General features: G+C 42.7%; 1 protein-coding gene across 1 annotated transcript; it reads right to left on the reverse strand.

The window, feature by feature from the left end:
• Positions 1-494: 494 nt before the first annotated feature.
• On the reverse strand, positions 495-13,864 carry LOC135642410 (uncharacterized). The gene is made up of 8 exons (XM_065158544.1): positions 13,524-13,864; positions 13,103-13,198; positions 8,000-8,083; positions 7,004-7,164; positions 5,690-5,807; positions 3,687-3,822; positions 1,052-1,230; positions 495-840 (listed from the first exon to the last, which is right to left on the reverse strand). Exons 1-8 carry the CDS (start codon positions 13,779-13,781, stop codon positions 601-603), a joined length of 1,272 nt encoding a protein of 423 aa, XP_065014616.1. The 5' UTR covers positions 13,782-13,864; the 3' UTR covers positions 495-600.
• Positions 13,865-14,176: the final 312 nt, after the last annotated feature.

The raw sequence follows: 14,176 nt of genomic DNA on the forward strand, positions 1-14,176 counted from the left end.
TGTAGTCTGACCTAAATCCTTAAGGCAGCTTATTCGTCTCTATCATTTATTCCTCTCAGCAAAAAAAAATCGATATAAAAATCAGAAAATTCTATGTGGAATACATCTCTCCCAAAAAAAAAAAAAAAAAAAATTATATGCCGGTATTACCTCAGTATGGGTGAAGACGGTTCCGACCTCCTCCGCATATCGTCAGTCAAGTTTGATACTGTAATCCCTGACATGAGAAATAGTAACCACCTTTTAAAGCAATTTACAAAGAGGCATATATCTTGCAACTACAAAATAAAGAGATCAGCTGTTTAGGATCAAATACATAATTAACGCGTGGAGTACAATCTTTTGAATGTTACTCTACACAAAACCTAGCATCACCACAAATGTAGAACGAAATCAAGGCAGTTTCATCACAAAAACTTCCGACACAAAATCAATTTTCTTCTTTCGGAACACAGCCAGAGATTTATTCTCGCTTCTTGCAGATGCATGGTATCTAAATGATAAAATTACTTTTTCATGGTTTGCTTGATCATTCAGTATGTTGAAAAACAAGGTTGCCAGTTCGAGGCAGTTCAAAGAAGATTATTAGGCGACACCAACTCAAACAATTGCTGGGTCCTTGTAAATTTTGAAAATACGCTCAATCTCATCTACAACTTCGGGTGGCAAGGGCCGTGGTGCTGTACTGAATGCATCGATATCCTCTTTCAGCTGATCCATGTTGGTTGAACCAATAATTGTACTGGTCATGAAGGGGCGGTCACGCACAAACCCAAGTGCGAGTTGGACAGGGCTAAGGCCATGCTTCTTGGCAAGCTCAATGTATTTTTCAGTTGCCACCTGCAATATGAAATATGGTACAACATTGACCAAACTGAACAGTACAGTTGTGTATAGCAAATAACAAAGCTAAATAAACTGAAATAACAAGGAAAACATGGAGGCAAGGCTTAGAATCATGGAAAAGAGACAACACTATAAATTTCTCCTGCAAAATTGTTTATTACTACAATAGTACACTAAAAAAACATTGTATTGTCGATGGGCGTACCTTTGCTAATGATCTATTATATCTCTCCATATACCCGGGAAATAAATTTAGCCTGCCACTTTTAGCAGCTTCAGAGTTGGTATCTAAATACTTACCACTGAGTGTACCACCACCCAGAGGGGAGTATGCAAGAAGCCCAATGTTGCAGTTTTTTGGATGGCATACCTCCACAAGATCAACTGGAACATAATATTAGAGGCGTATTGAGAAATTGCAGCACATAATATTAGAGGTATAAGGTTTTCAATGATCTGAACTTATTGAATTGACTAAACTTTAAGATGGACACCACGAAACTAGCTACATTGGACTAAGCTGTCATTATGCCACAAAAACTTAATTGTGGTATTATAGCAGTCAATTCACTTATGGTCTTGATAAAGTATCCCAAGCAACAATTCGAGTATAAATTTACAGTGAAATAAGCAAAAAATAAAAGTTAGAGGTCGACTAGAAAAGGTCATATAACTTTGGAAATAAAAGCATGAGTAAGGTTAATATGAAGTGGTTCGTTCTATTCACCTGCTAACAATGTGGAAGCAGAGACCTTATGGTCCCACACCAAAAATACCAGTACTGGAAAGAATGATGCCCTAATTTTGATATCTTACTTCATGTGATAAAAATTTCAGAATAAGAATGGCTTAGAAGATATTAGAGACAAGGGTGGTTAACTGGTGGTAGATAATTTAATGCATGAACTGTATACAATTCAGGGAAAAAATGTTACCTAGAAAAAGATCAGTAAACCAAAGGGTTTTATCAATAAAAATACACTTTTAGTCAGAGTTCCCCAAGAGTAAGTGAAAAGTTTGGATCAATTGCTGCAAGATAAACAGGAAGTCCCAGGAATTGCAGTTGATATTGCATTGGTTCATCGGAGACAGCATGGTAAATGCTTTAGTGATGGTTTCGTTATCTCCTCAGTGTTCCTAGCTTTCAATTTTCCCAGTGATTATTATCCACACCTTTACAACTTTAATCCGCTTGTTAATTTAATTCAAAAAGTGCCTTCTAGTTTCCTGTTCATCTTATTTGTTTCTTTGATTATTTTTCTTGTTGCTGCTGATCTAAAAATCCATCTTTGATAACAAGGCTGCTTCAGTCAAGTTTTAAGGACCTTGAAATTGATCTTTCATTATAAAATCAAGGAATCATGGATAAGTTAAATCCCCTGCCTACAGCTTCAAACCCTCGATGACAAAATATTGATCTCCTGTGACACCTCATCTGAGTTTTTCATTTTCAGTCACATTCTAAGAAACCTCCATGAACAAGGATTCTCCAAGTCATGAATTATGCACCATCAAAACATCCTTGTCTGGCATCACTTTAAATGGAACCTTATAATATTATCGGTTTAGATCAAATCTATAGCCAAATACTACATGATATAAGCTGAGAATTAGAAGGTATATTGTTTCGCAAGTTCCTAGTGGCTCATCAAGAGAATCCCTCATCATGTTTACAAAAAACTTACTTATATACCATTGTTCCCTCCTTGACTACAGCTTCTTTTGCCACAGATGACTAGATATGTGACATAACCAATAATGACTTTACAGTCACTTGGCCACACTATGACAATCTACTAGATGAAAACCTAATTATTAAAACACGTTAACACCAACCTCATCACCAGGACCAGCTTCTCAAGTGGATAGTGTCCTATCCAATCTTTTCTCTATCCCTACAACCAACTCACCTAAGTTGGCCAAGAGTGTTAAATGATTCTAGTCAATTTGTCCACTGTACAGTTTGGATAATTCATAAGAAATTTTGATCAATTGGATAGATGTTCAAGGCTGTGGCAGGAACTTAATTGAATAAATTAAGTTGGAAATTTGGAGTATATACTTGGAGTCATGGTTTCTGGTTACTGGAATCTTGAACACTTGATCTTTCCATGAAGAAATAAAGACTGCTGGTTTTCATTGCAATCAGAAGTCAGTTTAGAAATGCTGTTGAATTGGAGATAGCTCACAGATATAGCCTGGCCAAAATGATGATTGCTTTGGTAGGAGAGTTTGCTGCACATATTTCAATTATTTATTTATTTTTTGTTTACAGAGAGGGTAAGTTGTGAAGGCAGATCTGGGCCCAGGACCTTCAAATGATCTGCCAAAATCTTTACCAGCTAAGCTAACTAACACCTTCAATTATTTATGTTGTATTGCTAAAGATCTAGATTGTAGCTTCAGGGTAAAATGCCTCCAAGGTTAATGTTTGTGTTTTATGGGGAAGTTTACTTGGTATTGCAGTCCTGTACACTTGGTGCTTCTACTTGTAGTAGAGAGCAGCTGGCTTAACTTTGCAAACCGTCAGACTATTAAAGGTTTTTTTAAGTGCTGAAGAAGGCTTTCGTCACTAGAAGTAACTTGCTAGGGTGACGGTGCAAAGTCCTTGTATAGTGGCTTGACCATCAGGAGTTATAATTTGAAAGATTCTTTAAAATGTTGATAAGAAATTGTTTGACTCACTGTGGTAAAGGTGTCCTGAGCATTAGATAATCATGATTGCAGAATGACCATTGTACTCTATGCATTTTGGTGATTATATATAATTGAACAAAAGAAAATCTCTCTTACATTCAGAAGAATTACTACAAGTTAAACATGCAAATAACAAGAATTACCTTCAAATCGGCACCTAGCAAGCAAACTATAGCTGTTTTGAATGCTGACAATTTTCGGAAGCCCCCCAACTTTTGCAGCGTGCACAAACTCCATTACTCCATAAGAAGTTTCATTAGAAACTCCTATATAACGCACCTGGGACATGAAGGTAAACATGAGATGCCAAAAACTAGAAAATCTTGTTATGAATTAAAAATACAGTTCAATCCACACAACACAATGTTCACAATGGCATAATTAGAAGGTTTAGCTGATTAAACCTGAACTTAGATTGCAATAAAGAAGTAAAATTTGTCAGTTTAACAGTGATGAATGCTGTAAGATACGTCTTCAACACAGTAAAATGCTTCCACAAGAACTCAATCACCCAAGGCGCTGATCCATAAACTAGAATGAGCACCAACAAATACCATATTTTAGTTATGCAAATGGGTGTTCACTAGAAAAAAAAAAATCAAATTACCTTTAAAAGCTTGTGAAGATTCTCAACCATGAAAACTAGTATTAAGCTCATGATCTCTCATATAACTGATTAGAGAAAGGTGAAATGTTTGCTTGATTTGAAAATTGAAATGCAAGCTCGCAGACATGGATCTGGCTGTTATCATAGGATTTTATCATATTAGAAGTTCACAAAATCAATGGCTTCAACCATGTTTGATAAGTTTTCTGCATTTTGGACATTCATTGGTTGCACTCATCCTCGTATCATGTGCACACATGTTTTCTTGGGGAGGTGGGGGTGGTAGGGTGAATGTAGCTATTTTTTTACTAAGACCAGAAATGCAATTTTAGCTCACAAAACATCCCCCTAATTGATCTCATCTTAGCAAGACTTCACCATTTATTCAGTGGCCTGAATATTACGTTTAAACCTTAAGTTGTCATCATCTCAGTGTTTCAAGAACAATATATTGAGGAATGACATTGACAAAAGAATTATGATAACTGGCATTGGCAAAATTCTGAAATAGATGGTAGGACAAAGAGGAGCAAGGAAATGTTAAAAAAGTGCAGATCAATGTCAGTTACTCTCAAGGTTTGTGTTTCCAGGTATCAGACTGGTATCAGTCCATGGGTGGACCTATACGGGTCTGGTCTGTCAGCATGTACCAAGGTATGAGGAGGAGAAGAAGAGGAGAGGAGCGAGGAGGAGGAATACTGAGTTCAGCAGGCAGTGGATGTCACAAGTAGTGGGCGGATGGCGGGCACTGCAAGATATATACATACATATATATATATATATATATATATATATATATATATATATATATATATATATATATATATATATATATACATTATGACAATAGAATAACCATAGAATGCTATTTTGTCGAATCCAGTATTTATTGGTCGGTTTTTACAAACTCGAGCATGAGTCGGGATGCGGACCATCTCTTTTAAGATGGTCCAGTCAGTTCATTTGTCTTTTTAGGGTTCTACAGTTACCTCTCTCTCTCTCTCTCTCTCTCTCTGGGCAATACTGCTTCTTAGCTGCCCATGTACAAAAATTGTGACAGGGTGAGTAATAAGATGGAGAGAATAAGAGACGATACGGTTCAAGCAGGGACAGGTAAAAGAGGATGGGGTTCAAGCAAGGACAGGATCTAGATGAGAAGCATATGCCAACCTGCAGACGAGAAACCTTGAACTTTTTAATTGTCATGAACACATGATGGGAGCAACAAAGAGATGTTCGATAACATATCAAGCTGTGAGAAATGTGAGGTTGGAAGCACAAAAACACCTTTGCCCAAAAGCACTCATGTAAATGATACATGGGGATGTAAAAGAAGGTGAGTCAAAAGTCTCTGGTTCTTCATTTTTGGTGATGCCAATCATGATTTAGCTTCCTGCCCTAACTCTATGCTCATTAGCAATTCCATGATATACAGTAATAAATCTATATTCTATACCACATACTTGACCATTCTAGTATAAAAGTAAGACCGATCGAAGAGTTTTTATGTTGAACCTAATGTTAGTCAGGAAATATTACCTTCCCTTCATCTATAAGCTCCTGGAAGGCCTGAAGTTGTTCAATAAATGGCACACTCGCCCTCCATTTTGCAGAATCATATGTCAATTCACCAAATAATGGTACATAGCGATCTGGCCTAAAATGTGTTACAAAAATCTCAAGCGTCAAAGCTTAAAAGTTAAATCAGTGAAAATATAAACAAAAGTATAATTATATATAGCATGCATAGGTATAATTATATAAAGCATAAATGAAACTAACAAGAGCATATTTAATCATATCCATCTTCAATTAATAACCATCGGCCAACTTATCTGAAGGTTCAAATGCTACAAAATAAAAGAAAAAACGGAAATATATTTACAGAAACAGATCTGGTGACTTCATCTTATGAAAAGCCATTTGTAATATGGGACAATGAGTAAAAGGTCCCTTCTCTAGAAGACTTCCGAGATATATTAGATCTCCCGACAAATCATAAACAAATTCACAATCCAAATTCATTAATTTTAACCATTTTCATGATACATTTTTTTATCCTCAAAATATCGATATAAGGGGGGGCATAGGAAAAAGTCCTATAGGTTATTTGCTAAGAAAGAATTGAGAGAACGAATGTTTTGAAGAATAAAATATATTCACCTTCAAAGGATCAAATTCTTTGTTGTGTTAATTTCATCAGATAGTAAAGTTTTAAATAATTAAAATATTGATGTCAATTGAAAATCATTTCTCTATTAGCAAAAATTATTCAGCAGTAAAATAATGTTAAACAAAAGAACAAGCACAAAGGTAAAAGACACTAGAAGTCAAAAAATGAAAAAAATAACAATCATGTTTTGTTGAATAAGTCCGACTTGTAAGAGGTGAGAACGAAAAATTCTCGGCAAGTGCCGATGTCTAGTGTTTGGAGCACAAATATGATGCTACACTGTGACAGACTCGTTGAAGCTGTAACTCATAATGTCATTTGTTGAGAGGCAGCCGACCTCTCAATAATCAAGCTAATGTAAATCATATGTTCACATCACTTAAGAAGTCAGAAGTATTCTTTTATTATCATCAAAAAAATGTCAAAAGTGTTATCCAGAAGTTAAAGAAGCTTCCAAAGTTAAATTTTAACAGAACATGCATAACCTAATATAGTTTTAATTGAAAGAAATATGCAACATTAAATTAGAAGCCTATCCAGAAAAAGAATTTTATATTCAAGAAATCCAATTAGATAAACACTGAAAGTTATGGATTCCAGAAATTTGTCAAAATCACCAAATTTAGTCTGGCTGCCCAGATCAGATTAGAATGTAAATCACTGACAAAAGAAAGGCTGACCAGTGTATCTGAAGTAAATCAATGTAGTCAGTTGACAGCCGCTTAAGGCTCTTCTCCACACTCTCTCTTATGTTAGCAGAATCAACACGCAAAACTTTTGCATTTTCTCGTTGATAACTTGATCGCTCAGAGTATCCAGAAACTTTAGTAGCCAATATTACCTACAGAAAGAACAAACGTATGACTCAAAGTGCCCAATCTTTGGATTGGATGACTTTAAATACCTCAAATTATTTTCTACAAAGAAATTTGAATTTCTGGATTATTTTTCTTATATATATATATGAAATCAAATGTCACAATTAAGTCAGGAGAAAATTTGCTACAGCATTCATATAATGACAAAAACAGGAAATCAGCAACAACTTTGTATGCAAAAAGCTGGCAACAAATGAACCATATTTAATAGGTTTAAACAGTTTAATTGGTCTAAAATTATAAGGCCCAAAGCAAACCCAGCTCTTCTCAAGAATAACTCCATCTCCAACATTCACAAACCATCACACACCAACATCTTTCATCCATACTGATGGTTCCATCTGGTATTTATGGTCCAATGCTAGACCAAGGAATTTGGCTCAGTACCAGTTCATACCAGGTTTACGCTCACCTCGCTCTTGACGGCCACCCGCTGCTTGCACCTCCTCTTCATATCCTCCTTCTCTTTCTCCTCCCTTGTCCCCTTTTCTTGGTATTGCATATATGTACCATGTGTTGGTACACCGGCTTAGAGATGGGACCCTTACTAGTCCAGATACTCAAAATGACAAACCTTGATCAATATTATCCTCTCCATTGTTCCTTTTATCTCCTTTTTCTGCTTAATCTTTGTCTCTACTCCTCCTTATTCTCCTCTCGTATCTCTACTATCTCCCCAAACTTCTCTCGGAGGCTAAAGGGCTTATATCACCAAAACAATGAAAAGGTATATTAAGAAAATTCTTTCAATAAACCAAAATTTAAATTTTAAGAAAAAAAAGTGTATATACCAGATACCTTATCACGAGGTTTAGACTTCATCCAGCTACCTATATAAAGATCCGTCCTTCCTTGTGTCTCCTTTCTTGGTGGCACTGGATACTACACAATGGTAAAAGTAGAAAATTTAATCTTACTAATCTGCCATTAATATGATAATTAACTGAAAATGTCACACAAAATCCTAGAGTGAAATAACAAAATACAATGTGGCTTATGATCAGAGATCTTATTCAAGTACTGGCCTGCTATATGCCACCCATACTGCAGTCTATTTATCAATGTGTGATGCAGAAATAAAAAAAAAATAAACAAACCACATAAGATTCACAAGTTTTGGCTGACGTCAACAAAAACCTGACTGAACTCAACTGAGATCAGTTGAAACACACTAAAAAGAATATGACACTAAGGCTTCAATCTATCTCTCTCCCATGTTATTACTAAACTTCCACCTTCGACCCATGACCACTGATGCGGAGGGCATCTGTTTGAGCCGTGGCCTCGGGGCCGACGCGGCTCGGTTCTGGGGTCCGGATGTCGGGGATCTCGGGAAGACGTCCCTCGGGGTCTCCCTGCGGTCGGGATCGGTCGTTCGGGTCGGGAGGAAGCTCCGCCGCGGCACCGGGAAGAGGTGACACCGTCTCGCACCTGCACACAGGTCGGGCCGGGAGCTCGGCCCGACCCCTCCGACGATCTAGTTAGAAGATGTGGAGGGGGTTTTAGGAGGAAGAAGTGTAATCAAGTGTGTTCAAACTTCAAAGTGTTCCCCCTGTTCGTTTAGAACTCCGAGGTATTTATAGATGAGTTGGATGTTACCTGATGTGCCCGCTTGCAGGGGCAGGACAATACCTCGCGTGGCGTCTGACATTGCCACTGGGGTTGCGTGGAGAACCGGGCTGCCGCAGGGCATGGGCGAGCTTCGGTCGATGTGCTCCTGTGCCTAGGCCGAGCGCACGGGGTCAAAGCTGAGGTGGTTGGCTGAGGGCTGGTGACGTCGGCGCACGTCGAGTCGGCATCAATGCTTGCCTCCTCGGGCAATGCGTCCACCTGGCGTGCTGACGTGGCGCGTTGCCATTTTTGCCCTTATCATATTCCCCCCCCCGAAAGGAGCTATGCGTTGGTTGTCACGCAAGGGGAGTCCGATGCATGGCTTCTGTCTCCAGGTAGGCTGGCCGTGCGGACGCAGTTTCGGGGAGATCGGAGCCGCGGGGGCGAGGAGCACGACACAGGCGGGTGAACCGCACAGGCGTGCCTCGGGAGCAGGGGGCCGAGGAGCACGACGCGGGCGGGTGAACCGCGCAGGTGTGTCCCGGGAGCCGGGGGCCAAGGAGCACGACGCAGGCGGGTGAACCGCGCAGGTGTGTCCCGGGAGCCGGGGGGCCGAGCAGCACGACGCAGGCGGGTGAACCGCACAGGCGTGCCTCGGGAGCAAGGGGCCGAGGAGCACGACGCAGGCGGATGAACCGCGCGGGTCTGCCTCGGGAACATAGGGACAAGGAACACGACGCAGGCGTGCAGGCCGCGCAGGTCTGTCTCGGGAACATGGGGCCAAGGAACACGGCGCAGGCGGGCTAGGGCCGTGCAGGTGTGGTCTCGGGTGGCGTAAAGCCGAAGAGCCGAGGAGCACGACGCAGACGGGCAGACCGCGCAGGCGTGGTCGCGAGGGCCATGCGGCCGAGTAGCACGTGCGTCGGGCTGACCGCGCAGGCGTGGTCGCGAGGGCCATGCGTCCGAGGAGGTAGGCTCGGGCCAGGAGACAACTCAGGCGGGCAGGCCGCGCTGAGGTGAATTCGACAGTGAATGACCGAGAAGCTCGACGCAGGCAAGCTGCGGCCGAGTGACACCGCTCAGGCGGGCAGGCCGTTCTAAGGGGAGCTCGGCAGAGTGTGGGCGAGCCGTGTGAATGCAAAAAGGAGGGGGGTTAGACCTGAGCTAACCGTGAGCCGAGAGGCGATCAGGCAATCATGAAGCCTTCGCTTGGAAGAGACTGAGGAAGGGGCTAGATTCCTGGCACGAGGATTACACCGGATAGCAAACGCGGGTGCTTGACCGCTGCTACGGGGCCCGTCGCCCAGAGTCATTCCTCTTTCTTGCGGTCGCCCAAGCTTCCGCCGCAATGTACCGGCTGGCTCGCTGGAGCATATTTTGTACTGTGGTGGGGGGTCGCTCTACGAGGGACCAACAGAATCTGGAAGGTCGCAAGCCTACCATGAACGCCTGCACCAACAAAGAGGGGTGAGTGTCCAGTAAGCTCCGGATTTGCGTGGTAAAGCGATCCACGAAACGTGAGAGGGGCTCGTCCTCTCTTTGTTTGAGTCCGAGGAGTAGTGCCGCGGAGGGCCTCGGTCGGGCATGGGCTGCGAAGTGGAGCTCGAAGTCCTTGGCGAGTTGGCCGAAGGAACTGATCGTTCCGGTCTTCAGGCCGGCGTACCACATGCGGGTTGGACCCCTCAGGGTCGTGGGAAACGCCCTGCACATTAAAGCGTCGGACGTCCCATGCAGCGCTAGTTGGGCACGGAAAGCGGCAACATGGTCCGCTGGGTCAGTGGCGCCGTCGTATGCGTCCAGAGAAGGGAGCTGGAAATCCGGGGGAACGGCGTGATCTCGTATCTCTGGTGCGAACGGAGATCCTCGGTGTGTGTCCACCCCGGGCTCTCCCTCTGAGTTGCGAAGCTCCTTCTCTAGTTCGTCGAGCCGCTGACTAAGAAGGCATAGCTGGGCTCGCAGGGAGTCCGTTGATTCCGAAGATAATACCTCGGGCTCCGGGCGGCCGTTCGGGTTTGTCCTTACTGGATCCCCGAGTGGGGTCGGTCTGACCCGAGGGGAAGTGGAAGACTCCGAAAGCGTCATGTGGGCCCGAGCGGGCGGCTCTTGTTGCCGTAACGGCTGAGTCATAAGTGGGGGTGTCGGTTGGAAGACGAGCGGGATGATGGTTTGCACCATATCCGTCAGAGCTCGGACTTAACGAGAGAGGTCGTGAAAGGCCTCGGATGACACCGGCGAGGGGACGCTCGGAGCGTCCTCGGGCGGAAACAGATCAGGATTGTCGAATGAACGCCAGCCACGTTCAGAGGTCGCGGGGAGGTCGTCGGGATCAGCCTGAGGATCCCTCGACATCGGGCCCTTCCTCTAGTGCCAAAATGATACGGAGGGCATCTGTTTGAGCCGTGGCCTCGGGGCCGACGCGGCTCGGTTCTGGGGTCCGGATGTCGGGGATCTCGGGAAGACGTCCCTCGGGGTCTCCCTGCGGTCGGGATCGGTCGTTCGGGTCGGGAAGAAGCTCCGCCGCGGCACCGGGAAGAGGTGACACCGTCTCGCACCTGCACACAGGTCGGGCCTGAGCTCCCGGCCCGACCCCTCCGACGATCTAGTTAGAAGATGTGGAGGGGGTTTTGGGAGGAAGAAGTGTAATCAAGTGTGTTCAAAGTGTTTCCCCTGTTCGTTTAGAACTCCGGGGTATTTATAGATGAGTTTGATGTTACCTGATGTGCCCGCTTGCAAGGGCAGGACAATACCTCACGTGGCGTCTGACATTGCCACTGGGGTTGCGTGGAGAACCGAGCTGCCGCAGGGCATGGGCGAGCCTCGGTCGATGTGCTCCTGTGCCTCGGCCGAGCGCACGGGGTCAAAGCTGAGGTGGTTGGCTGAGGGCTGGTGACGTCGGCGCACGTCGAGTCGGCATCAATGCTTGCCTCCTCGGGCAGTGCGTCCACCTAGCGTGCTGACGTGGCGCGTTGCCATTTTTGCCCTTATCAACCACCACACACCAATTCCTTCCAGGCTGAGAGAAACGGTGACAATTCCTCCACAACAACAACAAGAACACAACATATGCATATAAAAAATGTTATTATTAGGTCAATTTTATCAGTTTCCTCCCTCCCTCCCTCCTCTCCTTTTTTCCTCTTTTCCCAAACCAGTATCAATGGTACACCTGAGCACACCACTAATAAAATGGCAACACTTAATCTTATTAATCATGATGAGCTTGTTATGGTTATTTTGATAGAGACTAATTGTCTCCTGCATGACTTGAGTAAGAATTACTGGAAGATACTGATAGTTTAAATTACTAATAACCAACCACAGAGATGGATGGGAGTGCAATTTACATCAAGTTACTTCATAAATTGCCACTAGGTCAACACGGACCTAGCTTAACCTTTTAAGCAACCCAACTTCCTTGCACATCAAGATATGATCATATAATTGCTCCTTCACTTATAAAATTGTAATCTACGCTAATCAAATCAAATATCAACATTAAACTTTTTACGTTCACAGCACATCAACTCAACATGTTGTTTGCAGATTAAGATTATATCATATGGCCTTCTACTCATTGGTGATTTGCTAATAACCAAATCTAACTTTAAACTTGACCTACTCAGTTCTGCAACCTATCATGACATCAAGCTCATCATTTTAGCATAAAAAACATTACAGTAAATTTAGTATCTAAAAACAATATAAATGGAATAATGTTCACTGCCAAGATGGTGGTAAGTCATGCAAAGAGACTTGGTTCATGAGAACCAATATCAATATTTTCCCTGCTTTATTCCTAGCACTAGATCAGAGAGCAAGAAAGATATGATGGGTATGCAGTTGTTGTTAAAACAAAGGTGATGTGTGAAAAAGAAACGCAAGTAGCTAAAGTGCTTATTCTTTATTTTCATCCAGATAGGATCACTAAGGCATCAGGTTCACAAGTCAAAAGTTGGGCACTATTTTTTCCATGTTTGAATAAGAATTTATGTTTCTTCAGCTTCCTTTCTGTGATGATAAGTCAAAACTCGTTCTTCTGTTAATGAAAAAGGATCATTGCAAGCTACAGCATTAATAAAGTGTTTATCGTCACAAGTTACACATGAAAGAACCATTACTTTTATCTTTGTAAAAAGATAACAATGACCATGGCACTATAGCAATGACACCCTTAATCAAATTCTCCAGAGGATGAAGCAGAATTTATCAAACATCATTATTCTCTTCCACAAAATTTTAGACCTCAATTCTAAAGAATAGTTACTAGCAACAAAGACCTACACATAATCAATCTGCTGATAGAAATATTCACTGCAAATGTTTAAAGTGATTGCAAAGAAAATAATAGACCATCTCCGCCGTATCCAAGGCATTGATGCCATGCAAGAATGCATAACTGAGCTGATCGTGGGCCTCCTTCTCTGTATTCTGCTCCCCAAATGTCATCTAAGACAGCAACAACATGCGACAAACGATATATTAAGTAGCATATCTTTATGCCAATCTGACCATGATGTTGAAATTTTCAACAGGAAAAGAAATATATAAAGGAGAATCAATTCGGACTGAATTAAATTCCGTTCGGTTTGGCGCTCAAAACTAAATCACATTACGGAAGAAGAATCAATTCGGACTTTCAAATGGCCGTACACATATGAAGATCGACACGAAAACTCCGATCGGGGTTCAAATTGAACGGGCGAACACAAAACACTACACATTTTGGAAGGGCAAAGGGCACAACAATATAACAGCGGTAAGAGCAAAATACGGTTCCCAGCGTGATTTCGCTAATGTGAAGATCGGAATCGCCGAGCTTCCGGTACTGCAAAGGGTTCTCTCCTCCGCCACTTAGCTTCGCCCTGATGCTGAAGGGCCAAGCCCTCCTCCTCTGCCTCCTCACACCAGCACTAACATCCGTCGAAGGAAGAAGAACACAGCACGATGCCTCGGAGAGATGGTTGGATTTCGGCGCCGATGACCGTAAGGTTGTGGTCATGGCATTGGCGGCGGAAGCCAACGTCGCCATCGTTATTCCTCAGCGGGAGACGCAACGCCTTATCGTTCCGCCCGATTGCGAGGCTAAGCACAGAACAGCAGAGAATGTTCGATGGTATACGTGCACGAGCTTGCCACGTGCCATGTACATATTTATGGCATTCAAATTTCGCTTAAGCGGACTTGAGAGCGCCCGACGGTGGTTAGGCCCAGCCACGAGCGAAAGACCACAACGAATGGACTCCGAGCGCGTGTCGGATAGCTTGTATTAGGGGGGAATATATATATATATATATATATATATATATATATATATATAACGTATTTAACCGGTGGTTAAATCACTTAATTATTCCTTCAATTTATTTATGGCGGTCCCTAAAACACTTCTATAACTTCATTACGTAGGCTTTATCAGAGGGTGGC

Source organism: Musa acuminata, chromosome BXJ1-4, assembly GCF_036884655.1.
Source record: "Musa acuminata AAA Group cultivar baxijiao chromosome BXJ1-4, Cavendish_Baxijiao_AAA, whole genome shotgun sequence".
NCBI classification, from domain to species: domain Eukaryota; kingdom Viridiplantae; phylum Streptophyta; class Magnoliopsida; order Zingiberales; family Musaceae; genus Musa; species Musa acuminata.

Coding starts and splice junctions, on each gene's coding strand:
- LOC135642410 (XM_065158544.1), bottom strand. CDS start 13,781: ATGGCGACGTTGGCTTCCGCCGCCAATGCCATGACCACAACCTTACGG. Junction 7,165..7,999: donor AGTCTAAACCTCGTGATAAG/GTATCTGGTATA, acceptor TTCTTTCTGTAG/GTAATATTGGCTACTAAAGT. Junction 5,808..7,003: donor GATTTACTTCAGATACACTG/GTCAGCCTTTCT, acceptor AACACATTTTAG/GCCAGATCGCTATGTACCAT.